Source organism: Geotrypetes seraphini, chromosome 13, assembly GCF_902459505.1.
Source record: "Geotrypetes seraphini chromosome 13, aGeoSer1.1, whole genome shotgun sequence".
Classification (NCBI taxonomy): Eukaryota; Metazoa; Chordata; class Amphibia; order Gymnophiona; family Dermophiidae; genus Geotrypetes; species Geotrypetes seraphini.
In genome coordinates, this window is record NC_047096.1 from 75,600,409 (window position 1) to 75,617,733 (window position 17,325).

Here is a 17,325-nt window from a genome sequence, read left to right on the forward strand (position 1 = left end):
AATTACACAGGAAAGGTCTGTGAGAATGGAAAATGCAGCCAGTTTACGGTACAAACAAGGCTTCCAAGCAAATTTTTAAAAAAAAATGGCACCAGGGTCAGCGCAGCAATACTCCCCATGAGTCAGCATCTAGTCCCCAGCTCCCCTCACGCCTTACCCGAACGAGTCAGCTTCACCACACTGAAAAATCTTCAGAGGCCTTACTTCAGCCGAGGAGCACCTCATAGGGCTGGGGCCTAGACAGGAAAGACCTAAGTTTCTTCTAAAAGTAGTCACAGAATTTTATCTCAATCAATCCATTGTACTACCTTTTTTCTTCCCAAAACCCCATTCTCATCCCAGTGAAACTGCACTTCACACTGGACTGGAAATGTGCCTTGGCTTACTTTTTGGAATGAACTAAGCTGCACAGGACTTCCCAACTGTTCATCTCTTTCGACCCCAACAGGTTAGGAATACCTGTAACCAAATGGACTATTTCCACATGGCTAGCGGCCTGCATCTCATTTGGCTATGCTTAGGCTGGGCCGCCACTCAAGGGACATGTTACAGCACTCAGTCAAAGCTATGGCAGCATCAGTGGCCTTTTTGCATTCTACTCCCATTGAAAATATTTGTAAAGCAGATACTTGGTCCCACAACTATCTGGAGACTTGTTTCAGACGAGATGGCCAAGCAGTTTTACAGAATTTATTTTTGACTTAAAGGTCAACTCTCCCTCCATCCCTTTTTCAATTAAGCTAGGGAGTCCCACTTGAGAATATGCTGCCTGCTTGTCCTAGGATAAAATACAGTGTTACCTGGGGACAGTAGGCAGATGTTCTCACATCTCTTCCACCTCCCCTAGTTGGCTTCTTAGTTTGTAAACGGAACTTAGGTACCGTGAGCCAATGTCAGGAGGGAAGGCACTCGTGCGTTCCCGATGCAGGCAGTTTTGAAGCTTAAAGTGACAGTACACTTTAGCACCATATGTCATCACGTCACCCACATGTGAGAATATCTGTCTGCTGTCCCCAGATACCACCTGTTACAGTAAGTAACTGCTTTTTCTTCTCTCTCTATCTGCTGCCATCTGAAGATTGGCTAGAGCCAGAATTAGAAAAATCATTTCAGTTACCTTGTTGCAAAACAGACATATTTTGATCACTAAATTGAAAATAAAATCATTTTTCCTACCTTTTTATCTGGTGATTTCATGAGTCTCTGGTTGCACTTCCTTCTTCTGACTGTAAATCCAATATTTATTTATTTCTGCCACTTCCCTTTTCTTTCTCTCTCCCCCTGCCCCCCCCAAACCAGTGGTCTCAAATAGAGAATGACACGGTGACAAAATTCATCACCGTTCCCGTCCCCGCGGATAACCGCGGTAAACCATCTTCATGTCATTCTTTAAGGAGAGAGGGAAGAATCAGAATATGAATGGCCACAACCACTGACCCTCAAGCTTTGCTTTGAAGAATGCTGGTGTAGAAGGACCGAGGTTGAAATAGACACTAAAAAATGACATGGGATTATTTCCCACGGTTATCCGCAGGGACGGGAACGGTGATGAATTTTGTCACCGTGTCATTCTCTAGTCTCAAACTCAAACCCTTTGCAGGGCCACATTTCAGATCTGCAGGTACCTGGAGGGCCACAGAAAAAAATAGTTAATGTTTTATTAAAGAAATTACACTTTTGCATGAGGTAAAACTCTTTATAGTTTATAAATCTTTCCTTTTGGCTAAGTCCTAATAATAATATTGTAATTTATAGCTAAAGAGACATATAATCAAGAAACTTATTTTACTTTTGTGATTATGATAAACAAACCAAGGGCCTCAAAATAGTACCTGGCGGGCCGCATGTGGCTCCCGAGCCGCCAGTTTGAGACCACTGCCCCAAACCATTGCGCCGATTTCTCCTCTTCCCCGATTCTTTCCCTACCCAAGCCACCACGCCGATTTCTGCTTGCTGCTTCCCTGAGCTAGGCCAGGCACGTATAAGCGCCGGACTCACAAAACTTCACCTCTGAGGTCAATTCTAATGTCGGAGAGGAAGTTCCAGGCCAGTCAGGCAGCGATTGGCTGGCCCAGAACTACCTCTCCGACGTCAGAATTGACGTCAGAGGTGAAGTCTTGTGAGTCTGGCACTTGTACGCGCCCGGCCTGGATCGGGGAGGCAGGAAGAAAAAGATTGCAAAGGCAACGCAATCAACTCACATTGCCTTTGCGATCTACTGGTCGATTGCGATCGACCATTTGGGCACCCCTGCTGTTATGGTATCCTGTTCTGACCTCAGGAAAGGGGTCTAGTCCCCAAAAAACTGCCTTATTTCAATTTCCTATTTATAAACTTTAATTAATACAGTTACAATACTACTTGATTCTACATAAAGCAACAAAAAAATTTTTTTTATACCTTTTGTCGTTTCTGCTTTAATTATCTTCTCTTCACTCTCTTCTTTCTATTCAGCGTTTGTCCTTGCTACCTTCCATGCAACATCTGTCCTCTCTTTGCCCCTTCCACCCAGCCTCTGCCCTCTCTCTACCCCTTCCATCTACTGTCCACCCTCTCTCTGCCCCTTGCATCCACTGTCCACCCTCTCTGCCCTTTCCATCCAGTGTCTGCCCTTTCTCTGTTCCATATGGCATCTTCCCTCTTTCTATGTCCCTTCAATAAACTGTATATCCTGTGCCCTTTCTCTCCTTTGTACATGATTCATTTCAGCTTCACCCCCTCCCATATGCTCTGGCATCTCTCTCTTCTCCTTTCCTTCCTTCCCACTCCACCCCATGGTCTGGCATCTCTATCTCCTTCCCTTCTCTTCCCCCATGCCCTGGCATCTCCCTCCCCCCATGGTCTGGTAGCTCTTTTCATTTCCCTCCCTCCCATAGTCTTGGTGTCTCTTGCCTCTCCTCTCCCTTCCCTGGTCTTCCTTCTCCCCTCTCTCTCCCCAATTGGGTGCTGCTGCAGCAGTACTTCTCATCCCCCTCCCCTCCCCAATTGAGTGCTGCTGCAGCACTTCTCTTCCCCTCCCCAATTGGGTGCTGCTGCAACACTTTTCTTCCCCTCCCCCCCTCCCCAATTGGGTGCAGCAGCAGCTTTTCTCTTCCCCTCCCCCCAAAATGGGTGCAGCAGCAGAATATTTCTCTTCCCCTTCCCCTCCCCTCTTCAGTGCAGCAGCAGCATTTCTCTTCCCATCCCTCCCAGCTCACAAACCCGCCAGTAGAGTCGCTAGGGAAGTTGTAAGCTTCCCTCCATTGCTGACCTATCTTTCATAGGTGAGCCCCGGAGGGAAGCTTACAACTTACTGCTTTTACTTCCTTCGGGCCTTCCTCGCTGTCGGGTCCTGCCTTCGTGGAAACAAAGTGAAAACAAGTAAAAGCATACTGGCAAAAAAAAAAGGCAGGCGTCAAACAAAATTTTCAGCGGAGAGTCAGCCCGGGAAGGAGCATTGGCGGCAGCAGAAGGATTCACCGGGCTGTCATCTAAATTAGCTGGGCGGTGCGCCCGGCTAAAAGGCCCTGGGGAGAACACTGCTTATATTTCCCCCACCTAAGTAACATGTATAAGTCACCTTTGTCCTATGTCTGTCCTAATTAGATTGTAAGCTCTTCAGCAAGGAGTTTCTTGCATGTTTTTTGTACGGGTCTGCATGATGATAAAAGTTGTTCATTGATGTTTCCACTCTCTTAGGAAGGGTACTTTTCAAAGGCATTCCAGAGTAAAATAGCATGCATGAAAATTGCCTACCATTTCTCAGGAAAACATACAGAGGGATGTAAACAAACAGGAAATGTAGACATTCTAAGAATTATATATGTTGTTTTTGAGGGAAAACAGCCGCAAAAAAAGCACATGCAAATTTCTGTGTATATTGTTCACCTGCCAACTTTCAAAGCTTAAGCATGTGTGTATTTCCTTCTGAGACCTAGTGTATGGTCTGCAGATAAAAGCTGTGGACTTTGCAACCAATCACATATCTATTTCCTAAACAGAAGTCATACTAAATTTAATAATTTTATTCTGACTATTCTTGAGAAATATGTTATACTTTTACTATTTGTATTTTGCAATTTGCTGATTGTCCAGCTCTCTTCAGTGTAAACCGCTTAGAAATCGTCTGATTGTGGCGGTATAGAAGAATAAAGTTATGTTATAATTTTGAAAATTGCCCTCTCACTGATCTAGAACAAGTGACTAACAACATTTACCTTGATGACCCCTTGCTAACTCAGCTCCTACTGCTACTGGAAAAGTTAAAGAACCAAACAATTCCTAAAAACGGATACCTACCATTTATTTACCTACATTGTAAACCGCTTAGGTGAGTAAAATGCAGGAATGGTATGTCAAATCTTAAATAATCATAAACATTAGAACCAACATTAATTGTATGCTACAACCTCCAATGCTTGAGTAAAAAAAAAACCAAACAAACCCAAATGTAAGTTTAGAAACTGTCACTGTTTCATGATAATGTGGCTTACAGAAGACAAAGTTTATAAAAAGGCTATTGTGTTTTGGTTCTTTTAATGAGATTTTTCCTCACTGGCTTCTGCTGTTGGGAGGCACAGTCCTTTGTGCATTTTCTGGTTTCCAATACATTCTTCTTGTACCACAAAGAGGTCAACTAATAATTTAATAGGCAAAATAACTGTTTTAATGTTTTAAAAAATGGTTGTATATGGCAACACAACTAGAGGACTGTGGTACAGCACATCACAGGGAACAGACAACACTGGAGGAGGTAAAAGGAGAACACTTGATGGGATAAAACCATGTAATCCTCTAAATTCTGTACAACACTAGCTAAAGATGTTGTTGAAGAAAGTCTTTAATGGGCCATAAGGTTTCATTTGCCATTATCAAATATTAATTAATGCAAATTATTAACATTTTATGCATCTTATATATCTATATAGATATATAGACGTATAGATATATAGATATATGTTATTTATATATGTAGACGGGGAGATGTGTAAAAATGAAATACTGTGAAACCCCCCCCAATACTATTTCATTTGAAACTGAAAAGTATAAGTTCTGTCCAATGTGGAATGTACTTAAAAGCATTTTTTAAAATCAGGACTATACAAATTCTTCAATAATAATAATAATAATAATGACAGTAATAATAATAAAAACTACCATTTGACTTGCCACACAAATTAAAAGTTGTATATTGCGCTTGCCAAGGACACATTTGTAAGCCTCTTTGAGAAGCTATATGTTCACTATTTCAGAGAAAGCCTCAATCTGCCCCACTGCAAAATTCCAGTTTATTTGGCAGAAAGGCAGCAGTGTCTGAAGAGCCCTAAAACCCTTATGAAGGATGAGAGTTAGCTGTTAAATTTCAAAGGGTAACCAATGGCTTTTTCCAGGCACTCGACTAAAGATCCAGCAGAGAGAAAATCCCTCTCCACTTCCACAAATTTTATGTAGATAGTCTTGGGTGACACTCCAGGCTCCACCAAGCAGTTCTGAGCTAGAAACTCATTAATTCCTGCCCAGTCTTTGTTGTGATATTTGACAGTAGCTTGAAAATGTAAAAACAGACACTGTTGGAGAGTTCTACCTTCTGCGATACCTAGATAAACATAGATAATCCTGGTGGACTCTATCTGGGTAGCTTCTGTTGGGTGATCTGGGTCATCTTTACCCTCAGTCACAAGATCCTGAATGCTACTCTCTGCAAGTGTCAAACTTGTTTTGTCATTGATATCTTCATAACCAATGGCATAAAGTCCTGGACTTTTTGGAATACCTCCTGGTAATAAATACTGAACAATATTTCCTCCTGTTGGTTTGGAGTGAGCGATTGGTATCCAATCAACAGCCATGTGCAACTCAAGGCATCTTGCCTCACTAATTGTTATCTCCAAATATTTGTAGTAAACATTTTTCCAGTTCATTTTCTGCACTCGGGTCATTACTATCCTTCCTTCTGGTTTCTCAGGATTGAAATATTCCCGAAGTCGTTTGCCAAGTGGTACCTGGGAGCTGATTTCTGCATAGTGGTAGCGAATGTCCTCCTTCCATCTGGTGTTATATCCAATACCAAAAATAGCCAGTTTATTAGAGAGATGAAGCCTGGAGAAATCTGTCCAACTCTGAAAGAGCTCCCACTTCAACTGTACCGATTCCAAAATGTGTGTAACAGTGTGTGCAAACTCTTGTTTCCTGAAAAATAAAAATATTGGGAAATTAGGTAAACCAAAGAATTGATACTATACTATAAATCAAACCTGTATCTATTATATATCCTTTCAGAAAACAAAGAAAGTCCAGTTCTTCCCATCCTTTTTTTTCCAGTACAGTGGTACCTTGGATTACGAGCATAATCCATTCCAGGAGCATGCTCGTAATCCAAAATGCTCGTTTATCAAAGCGAGTTTCCCCATAGGAAATAATGGAAACTCGCTTTGATAGGTTCCCACCCTCCACCCCCCCCCCCCCCCGAGGCCAGCAGCGCTGCTCCCCCCCCACGAGAATCGGCATTGCTCCCCCCGAAGGCCCCCCCACCGCAATCCGGCACCCCCCCCCGCCGCCATCGGACACCCCACCACCACCATCGGGCACCCCCCCCCGCCGCAACCTGAGGTCCCCCCAACCCACCTGAACCCTCTTCTTACTTTGATGTAGCCTCCGCACCTGCACCAGCATGTCCTGTGCTGTGCTGTACCGGTGCCCGAAAATTTGCCTCCGGTGCTGGGCCTTGAGCACGTTGGACGTGAACTCTCAGGCCTTGAGCATGCGCACATGCTCAAGGCCCAGCACCGGAGGCAGATTTTCGGGCACCGGCACAGCACAGGACATGCTGGTGCAGGTGCGGAGGCTACATCAAAGTAAGAAGAGGGTTCAGGTGGGTTGGGGGGACCTCAGGTCGCGGCGGGGGGTGCCCGATGGCGGTGGGGGGGGTGCCGGATTGCGGGGGGGGAGGGTGCCGGTTCGTAGGGGGGGGCGCTCGCAAATCGAGGCGCGCTCGGTTTACGAGGCACCAAGTTTGCAAATGTTTTGCTCGTCTTGCAAAACACTCGCAAACCGGTGCACTCGTAAACTGAGGTACCACTGTATTTCTTAAAACTGGAAGAGATAGCAATTCGAACTATTCCAAATCAGTACAAATGACAAAGACAGTCCAAGTGCTTTTTTTAGAACATACAAGTTATATGGCCCTATAGGATAGGGTTACTCAAAGCACTTATTCTATTCCAATCAACTGACAAATATTATACAAAGCTTAATACTATAACCTTCTTAAAACAGGGTTTTTGATCATATACAATGCATTTACCGTATATACTCGAATATAAACCAGGATTTTTGGGCCAACAAATTAGCTCATTCTCGGTTTATATTTGGGCCAGAACCCACCCAATCCCCTCCCAGACTTATTGCAGGCCTCCACTGGGCCACCAGGCTCTGAACCCTGTCCCCCCCTCCCTGCCCTGTCCATTGTACCTCCTCTGCCGCTGGAATCCCTGGTGGTCTAGAGGTGTAGTGGGTAGGAGCAAGCTTACTGCGCTCCTGCCCTGCTGCTAACCCGCTCGCTCGCTGCTGCGAGTTCCGGGGCCGCTGAGCGGTACCAAGCAGGAGCGCGCTTTGAGGCTGCTCGGCTTTCTGAATGGCTCCCGCAAAGTCAACCATTTTTCCTCCTTTTTGGGGGAAAAATGGGGGTCTCGACTTATATTCAGATTGATTTATATTCAAGTATATACGGTACAATGTCACAACTTTAAAATATCACACCATACTTTTGGTGCTCTAAAGCTACACATCTCATGCTTATTTCTTCTAAAAAGCTCCTTCCTGACACTGCGTCTAAATTCCTTCCCTATTGATATAATTACCCGTTATCCATTACACAACATCCATCCCAGCAGAGTGGCTGCATAGACATTTCTAAAATGCTTTGACTAAAAGATATGAACTTAGAATGTTGTTTAGATAAAAAGGATCCATTGGCACCCACAATTCCAGAAGAGTGGAATAGACATCTGTTTTGTTGTATGAAATACACAGTATGAGATGTTGGTTGGTGAAAATCTGAGCTGTATTTGGTTGCTTTAGATTGATTCTTGGTATAGGAAAAGTGATTGGTAGTGCTATTATTGTCAGGCTGGTATTTTATTTTGATTTTATGCTGAATATGATGTATAATTGTTGGAGTTTTTTGTTTGTTTTTGTAAGATGTCTGAAATGTCTGTGACGTACTATTTGTGTGTGTGATGTTGTACTTCGCCTTGAAAAAAGGCGGATTATAAACAAACAAACCATAAACCACAACTCCTCTATTACATACACTTCAACAACTTTGAAATTGTTTGGCAAGAGCATTCCTCTCTGATCCATCAAGCCAAACCATTCAATAATAATTTGTCTTTTGGAGAGAGTGGGATAAGAGGAGCAGTGAATAAATATCTTCCATTCATGCAAAACAGAACATAAGCAATTGACCAAACAGCACAATTTTTTGAATTAACTATTCAGTGGTCGGGTACAGCGGCGTTAAGCTTTATATGGTGCCTTGATAAAACCCCTTCGGGTGAAACATGTTGGCGGTATAATCCCTGAAAGCATGACCACAAATTTTAAGCTTAGTATTTAAATTATTTATACACTAAGGGGGGAAAAAGTATTTATAAATTTAACAGCAAAGTATGGAAGATTCGGTGACACAATGAATTTGTATGAGTGCTAGGTGGTACTTCTGAGGATCTATAAACGTTTTTCTGCATAAAAATTTGCTAAGGAAAACTAAATCTAACATATATGACCTGCCTGATGCACACAGCCTGTTAACATTCAACAAAAACCAACACAACTCGTAACATCTAAAAATTCTCTATCATCAATTTATTGCGATGTACCTAAAATTGGTAAATTGAGATCTCTTAAGACAATCAGGCTTTGTAAACGTCCCTTATTAAGAGTTCTATCACAGGGAAAAGTGTGAGTACACCTGATGGACAATAAACCAGAAACAGTTGCCACATCCCTTTAACATGAGGATTAGGGCTGCAGGAAGACTGAAATTTTAAGTTTCAAGTTTTTATTAAAATTTGATAAATTCGCCTATCCAATTTCTAAGCGATGTACAAAGCATAAAAGGGTTTAAACAAGCTACAAGAAAACTCAAAAGACTTTACAATGTAATGTGATTAATCGCATGATTAAAACTTTTAATCTAAACTAAACTAAACCTTGATCCCAATTAATTGTGCAACTAAAAGATGCCTGCAAGCAGCTTATTTCTGCTCCTCCCTCTACCCCTTCTCTTAGTCTAACACAGGGGTGGGCAATTCCAGTCCTCGATGGACGGAATCCAGTCAGGTTTTCATGATTTCCCTAATGAATATTCATGAGATCTATTTGCATGCACTGCTTTCAATGCATATTCATTGGGGACATCCTGAAAACCCAACTGGATTATGGCCCTCGAAGACTGGAGTTGCTCACTCCTGGCCTAACATCTCTCCCTCTCTTCTCCCCACTGATCTCTCTGGGTACCATCTCCCTTTTTGTTCCAACCCTTATAAAAAAAAATGTTACCTATATGTGAAATAAGCAACATCACCTGCCCTCCAAAAATGTATGCCCTTTCCTTTTCTGCCATCTACCCGCCCACTCAACATATGCCCTTACCTTCTCTGATCTTTTTCCCCTATCTACATCTGCTCTCTTTCCTGTAGCAAAAAAAAACCCAACAAAAACAACCTTCCTCAGCCCCTTGCTGCCTCTTTTCCCACCATTAACTCCTTCTTCTCCCTCCACCCCCATGACTTTTTAACCTCCTCCTTCCTGAAATCTCTTCCTCATCCCACCTTGAAACCTCTCACCTGCAGCACAACTTCACGTCGTACATCTTTGCTCTTCTGGTGGGTACGGAATTTGGAGCCACTCAACAGCAGGGTGGTGATGACACATGGCTGCTGCGAGTTGATAGGGGGCCCATGGAGGAGCTGCTTCAAGTTTATTCATATATTTGATTAAATGCTTATCCTAGGATACTAAGCGTTGTACAGTGATAATAAAAACTTAACTATTAAGACCTTAACTTACCTAACTATTAAGACCTTAGTGATACAGTGGGAGGGGAGGGAGGGGAGAACTACAATATTTATCAAGGAAAGATACATAAAAGGAAAGTACATTAGGTTAGGGAAAAGTTAACAAATTTGCTGGACTAAATCAAATAGTCAATTATAGGCATCTTTAAAAAGAAAGCATTTTAGATTGCTTTTGAACTTCTGTTTATTTTGTTCGGATCTTATATATATAGGAAGAGAATTCCAAATCTTAGACGCAGTTACTGAGAAGATTGTGGTACGGCGAGTACCTATTATCCTTAGAGATGGGACACTAAGAGTATGTTGAGAAGTGGATCTAAGGGCTCTAGGTGGGTCATATGGGATTAAAAGTCTGTCAATGAATACTAGGGTGTGTGTTTGTATTGTTAAAAGGGCAATTTTATATGTTATCCTATGTATGACTGGTAACCAATGAGCTTTTCGTAGTAGTGGAGTAACATGATCATATTTTTTAGAACCAGATATGAGTTTAATAGCGGTGTTTTGGATTAGCTGTAAACGTTTTATTTCTTTTAAATTTATGCCTTTGAGTAGAGAGTTACAATAATCAATTTTGGATATTACAAGGGAATGTATTAAAACTGTAAGGGATTTAGCATCAAGAAGAGGACGGATTGATCTGATCATCCTTAATTTATAGAAGCAGTTTTTAACTAGAGTACTGATTTGAGGATGAAATGTAAGTTTGTGACAAGGTGGAAGAAAAGGGCGAAGGTATGCTGCGAGAAGGACCACTGGCTAACTCACTGCCAACTCCCCAGTCCAACACGAGTGTTCCTGCCAGCAGCATGCAAACACAGGGCCTTGACAGCACCATGGTTGCTGACAGGTGAGTGCAGAAGTAAGGACCCACCTGCTAGCCACTGCCTTAGTCATTGGATGGTAGGGACCTGCTGTTGCTGCAAGGCTGCTGGGGTGAGTCCTTCATGCTAGGTGACCCAGGGATGGAGAAAAGCTGAAGATTCACCAAACTCTTCATGGTGAGGGTGGCGGGGTAGCCTACGGCTGGCTCTGCCAGCCAAAGGACAGGCAATTATATGACAGTTTGATGTAACTTCCTGTTTCTAGGTTCAGAAGAGCCAGCCTTCTGCCTGCCACGTTAATCGTGATTAAATATTTTAGCGGGGCATTAAAAATTTAATGTGTTAATTGCATTATTGGAACGTTACATCTGCAGCCCTACACGAGATACTTAAACATTCTGGGTTTTTGTTGACAAGGTAATCATAAATTTTTTCTATTTTATTTCTAATGGAACAAACTTTGATTAAGGTTATTGGAATTCATTCAGCAGACAAGATGAGGGAAAAAAATGTATTCTTTCCATCTCAGAGATACAAGCAAGAAGAGAAGAGGTGGGTTTAGTACAAACTTCTTATTGCCTGGCTCCTGTTCTGGAAGGTGGGGGGGGACTGGAGAGCTATAGAGGACTAAACTCTGAAAAATATCCATACACCTTAGCTATCTTTCAAGACTAGAGACAGCTACTTTACAAATCTTTAGAAGCCTAAAATAATCCAGACAGTTGGCAGTCCTAGGCTCCTGAGATCTTTTGGGCTCTAGGCACATATCTAGTTTGTCTATGCCTTAATCTGGTTGTGAGCAGTGGACTATATCAGGAGATAGACTTCTTTTTCTTTCTTACCATACTTCAATATTTATGGTTCTTTGCAGAAATTTGATACAGAGTTCACACAACAGGGTAACAATGTGAAGGTGCTCAGCAAGACAAGGAAAAAAATGTAGTTCCTTGGTTACTGCTAAATTTTTCATTGCATTCCCTTTTGACCTCTAACCCTGTGCTTCAATTTGATCCTTATATGCATCAGTTTGTGCTTGCTCATATTAAATTAAATTTACCGTTTAGCTGCCCAATTGAAAGGTCTGGCAAAGTCCTGCAGTTTCTCATAGTCGGTTTTCACTATTTTGGAACATTTTTATAGCATCTGCAAATTGGAACAATTGCTTCCTTATCCAAACTGTTCGTGAATTACGTAAACACCGGCTTCGGTAGAGATTCTAGAAGCACTCTACTATTTATCCCATTCCACTGAAAAAAACTGACCATTTAGTCTTATTCTCTGCTTCCTACAAGACACTGCATTTTATCCCATGACTTTTACTATAACATAATTTCTGAGGAGTCTCCCTTGAGGGACTTTGCCACATAACTTCTTGATATAAGTATACCATATTGAAGTACAGTAATTCACGTTTTTATACCTTGAAAGAATTCAAATAAAAGTAATAAAGCACAATCTCCTTTTGCTAAATCTAGTTCTTTCTCCTTTAAACCAGGTTTATCCATGTGCAGAGTAATTTTGTTCCTCGTAAAACAGCATGCGCTATTTTACCTGGCACAGATGAGAGGATCTTTTTTCACTCATTTTTGAGTCATTTTTGGCAGCGTTTCTTGGCACGCAAGTCTTGGCGTGACAAACAGGCATTTGTTGTTATCTTCAATTTGCGGTATAATTTATACTTTATTTACCACGGACCCCTGACGAAGGAGTGTTGTCCGAAACACGGACCGTGGTGGGTCCTTTGTTTGGTAAAAAGGTTTCATATTACTGCATTTTAATTTTGGTACAATAAATTTTGCCTTTATCTTGTACATAGTCTGCAGTTTTCGTTTGTTTTTCCTGTTGGTGGCTTTACTGCAGATTTGGTTGGATTTTTTTCTTGTGGCTTTCTCACATATGTGAGGGTCACCATTCTGTATGACAAACAGCTACCCTTGGAATAATAAATGACAAAATTACAAGTACCAGGTTTTTGGCATTGTGTTTGAGCTCCTTTAAGAGTATTGGGGTGAATCCCATTAGGTTCCACCAATATGTTATTTAGTTTCTCAATTTGATCCTACCGAGCTAAAATATTTATTTAGATTTTTATCCCGTCCTCCCAGTAGCTCAGAACGGTTTACAAGTAAACATTCACAATGGAGTGAATTGGACATATAAGATTATACAGTAGATTTAAATACTTGGACATACGAGACTGTGCAGCAGTGTAAATATAGGGACTATATATAAACTGAAAAAGGATTAACTACATCGTGGGTTGAAAGAAGTTATATAAAAAATTGGTGTTAACAGGTTTTGAGACTTCAGATGAACAGAACAGAAGAATTAGGCAATCAGAAGACAACTTATGCATATAGACGATAATCATTAAATGAGATCTCTCAGATTAATGTAAAAACTTCTTAACTGAAAAAGGTTGTTTGATGCAATGTAAGACACAGTTGGCATGTCGCTCATAACTCAAGGCAATATATCATAATCCAGAATATTCCCAGGAGATTCCTCAGATTACTTACTGTATGTCTTCTGAACATTCTGGTTTCGTCTTTGTTGGCTTCTTCAGAGCAGTTACTTCGTCTAAAACAAATGTTTTAATTAAATAAAATTAATATGTATCAGAGAATTGGGCACAGAGGAAAATGGAAAAATAGGGAATGGCAAAAAAGAAGTTTTAGCTGTTGCTATCCTTTGTCCTGTCCTGTGAAAATTCATTTCCCTCTGATTTCCTTTTTGCCTTTCAGTTTAAAAGCTAAACAGCAAGTGGCAACATAACAATACAGCATCTACAGTAGTGGTCTAAAACTCAAACCCTTTGCAGGGCCACATTTTGGATTTGTAGGTACTTAGAGGGCCTCAGAAAAAAAACAGTTAATGTCTTATTACAGAAATGACAATTTTGCATGAGGTAAAACTCTTTATAGTTTCTAAATCTTTCCTTTTGGCTAAGTCTTAATAATAATATTATAATTTATAGCTAGAGAGACATATGATCAAGAAACTTTTATTTTACTTTTGTGATTATGATAAACATACCGAGGGCCTCAAAGCAGTACCTGGCGGGCCGCATGTGACCCCCAGACCACTGATCTACAGCATATGGCTGTCAGAACCGATGGTGCTCCTTCTGTTGCCTTCCTCAATCAGAATTGCTGCCAACAACAGACTCTGCTTTGAGGCAGAATGATGTTAGTTCTATTGGGTGAGCTGAGAGCTAGGGATGGACTCATTGAGGGACACATAGCTTTTAAATTAAAGTAGTTTGGTAGCTATATTAGGCCACTTTAAAGGCTAATAAATAAAAATGAAAAAATTAGGCAAGGTCTTCCTTCAAATCTTACTTTAACACTTTCAGGCACCCCCCTATGTTTTTAGAGTATACAAATGAAGGCCCTATGAAGTCATGATGTTAAAATAAAAAAGGTTGATATTTACTGTACACTCGATGTAAGTTTAAAAATGAATAAAGAAATTATAAAAAATAAAAAAGGGGCCCCAAATACAGAAAAACTTATCACCCTGCAAACTGTAACCTAATTTTTAGTTACAAGGCCTTCTTTGGCCTAAGCATAACTGTTTATCATCCTGCAATATTCAACAGAGCACCAAGAGTCTGAGTAAAACAAAAGAGTCGCTCCTTACCCAAGACTTGGTCGACTGCATGGGCACTCAGCAATTCCTGGTTGTGGCTATCCCAGTCCTCCTGGGAATAATCCTCCATGGTACTACCATCTGATTCTATCTCCTGATATAGTCCACTGCTATTAATAAGCACAGGCTGGAATGGCTGGAAGGACTGGAAAGGTTGATAGGACTTGAAAGGCTGAAAGGGCTGTGCATCCCAGCCCCCCTGTCCGAAAACCTGCTCCAGCTGTTCAAATGTGTAACTGCTCTTCCTCTTTCCAACGCCGTGTTCTTTCACTCGACTATAGCACCTGCGAAGAGTCTAAAAAAAAAAAAGAACACCACATATTTCTATAAATTCTAAATATACTTGAATGAATACCTAAAAATGCAATCATAGTTACAAGCATTCTTACATTACATTGGTGTCTTCTATCCCGCAAATACCTTTCTGTTCTAGGCGGTTTACAAAAAGAATTGGCTTGGGCATTCCCAGGGAGATTACAATGTTGATAGATAGAATATGCATTTTGATCTGGGGAAGGGTCGATAAGGTTTAGTTATATCATTTGACAAATTTCTTTAATAGCATCGTTTTCAATTCTTTTCTGAATGTTTTGTTGGGTGTCGTGGTCAGCAGACTGGAAAGGTGGTGGTCTAGCCTCGCTGCTCTGGTGGCGAATAGTCCGTCATATATTTTTTTTACTTTGAATGTCCTTGACTGGGGGAGTGGGTGAAATGTGCCTGTGTTCTCCTTGGTCTGGCTGTGTTGTTCTTGATTGGGCGATTGTTTAGATAGTTTGGTCCTTTTCCATTTAGTGTTTCTACTGTTTGCTTATACTGTACTCAGAAAGCTGATTATCATTATCTAGTTATGTTTAGAAATATCACAAAGTTGAAACCATCTAATGAACTGCCAGTCTAAAAACACTCTCCAGAGTTATTTCCTTCCTACTGACTTCAGCTCTTAGATTCACAGCAATGAATAGCAATCACCAAAAACTGAAACTGCAACAAAATTTGCTAGCTACCTTTCATTTCCTGACTTTATCCTGATACCAACATTTTCTCCAAATAATAAGAAGGGAACAATCACTCTGTTCTTTATTACATTTCTTTCCTTGTCAGCTTTTTCTTGCATCCACCTTTTGCCCTGCCACCAAAGCTACCTTCAGAACTCTTCTGGCCTGAAAGACAACAGACATATCAGAAGACTAGAGGGAAGAAAGGCTCCACTACTGGGTATCCACATTAATCCTCTTCCATCTAGTAGCAGTACTGAAATGATCTGTGAACAGAAAGCAAAACATTCAGTTCTCTCAGCGGCTTTGGGACAAAGAGCACAGAAAACTAGGCACATGCCTAGGGCTCAAATGTTTAAGGGAACATTGTGAGATGCGCTCAGAATCCAAGTAGCCAACTGTTCTCAGATTTTTGCATCAATATATTTAAACCAGAAGAATGGCTAAAGAGTCTAACATGTTTCAGTTTAAACCTCTAATCTTCCCACCTGTGTCTTACCTTGTTTTATCATTCCCTCTGTGAGAAATTTCCTAATGTTTTGATTAGACCATAAACAGCACTATGGAAAGTAGTAGAAGAGTATGTTGTGTGCAATAGCCCAATTCCATATATCTATCATTTCTTGGCAGAGAGGGCCATGTTTGTTCAGGCAGAACATGGCAACTTGATGAGGACTACTTGATTCTGTCCCGGAGGGCATTGCAAATTATTCAGAGCTCTAGGTGATCGATATTGAATTTTTTCACGAGTATTCCAGACTCCCCGAGTGTGGAGGCTGTCGAGATGGGCTCCCTGCCTAGCATGGAAGCATCTGTTGTAAAGAACTTCTAGTGCGGAAGAGGCTGAAAGAGAAGTCCTTTGGAGAGGTTGAACTGAAGCATCCACTACTAGAGGGATGTGACAAAATGCTGAGGTCTCCTGTATTCGTGCAGATAGGGATCCAGTGGTTCTTAGGTGTAGATGTGCGAACAGAGTGATGTGTACTGTCAAGGCCATGTGACCCAGGAGACAAAGCATTTGATATGCAGAAATGCATGAAAGGGACACAGGTGGATAAGACTGTCAATGCTCTGCTGAGGTAGAAAAGCTCGACCCTGAGTAGTGTCCAGAAGAGCTCCTATGAACTCTAAGGTCTGTATAGGTTGGAGATGTGACTTCTGGTAACACACTGCACACCCCAGTAGCTCTAATAGATGAACTGTGGAGTTGATGGCATGCTGAGCTTGCTGCAATGAAAAGGCCTTGATCAACCAGTTATCTAGATAAGGATATGCATGAAACCCCACGAGTGAAGAATTGCAGCTTCTACCACCAGGCACTTCATGCACACTCAGTGCTGAAGCCAGGAAATGGCAAGAACTCACTAGAAAGCAAGAGATAGCTCCTGTGGGCAGGTAGGATTAGAATGTTAATGCACACTTCCTTGAGGTCTAGAAAGCAGAGTCATTTGTTCTTCTTCAATAATGGTAAGAGTTCCCAGAAAGGCCATGTGAAACTTCTCCTTTACTAAGTATTTGTTGAGAGCACGGGGGTCTAGAATTGGGCAGAGACCTCTGGTCTTTTCGCTATCAGGAAATATCTGGAGCATAACCCTCGGCCTCTGTCCCGCAGAGGTATTTGTTCTATTGCACTAAGCTACAGAAGAGCTCTTGGTGAAAGAGGGTTTTCTGTAGGATGTTGAAAAGAGACTCTCTTAGAGGGTGGTTTGGAGGTTTTCAAAGTAAGCAAAGGGTAAAGCCCTGAGCCACCATTTGGCAAACCCATTGGTCTGATGTTATACGGATCCAATGATGGTA

The 17,325-nt window shown here is 41.5% G+C and overlaps 1 protein-coding gene across 4 annotated transcripts in view; it reads right to left on the reverse strand.

Annotated features, from left to right (window-relative positions):
- Positions 1-4,446: 4,446 nt before the first annotated feature.
- The window catches only part of MSANTD2 (Myb/SANT DNA binding domain containing 2), a 41,255-nt gene continuing 28,376 nt past the window's right edge, over positions 4,447-17,325 (reverse strand). Inside the window, exons 2-5 of one of the 4 annotated variants that reach the window (XM_033918356.1) lie at positions 15,538-15,693; positions 14,525-14,828; positions 13,402-13,462; positions 4,449-6,168 (exon numbers count right to left, since the gene is read on the reverse strand). In XM_033918356.1, coding sequence (XP_033774247.1) covers positions 5,328-6,168; positions 13,402-13,462; positions 14,525-14,603 — 981 coding nt within the window. In that variant the 5' untranslated portion in view covers positions 14,604-14,828; positions 15,538-15,693 and the 3' untranslated portion in view covers positions 4,449-5,327. Of the gene's footprint in view, positions 6,169-13,401; positions 13,463-14,524; positions 14,829-15,537; positions 15,694-17,325 lie in introns of those variants that run through there. The other 3 variants (XM_033918354.1, XM_033918355.1, XR_004536790.1) reach the window with 3 other exon arrangements.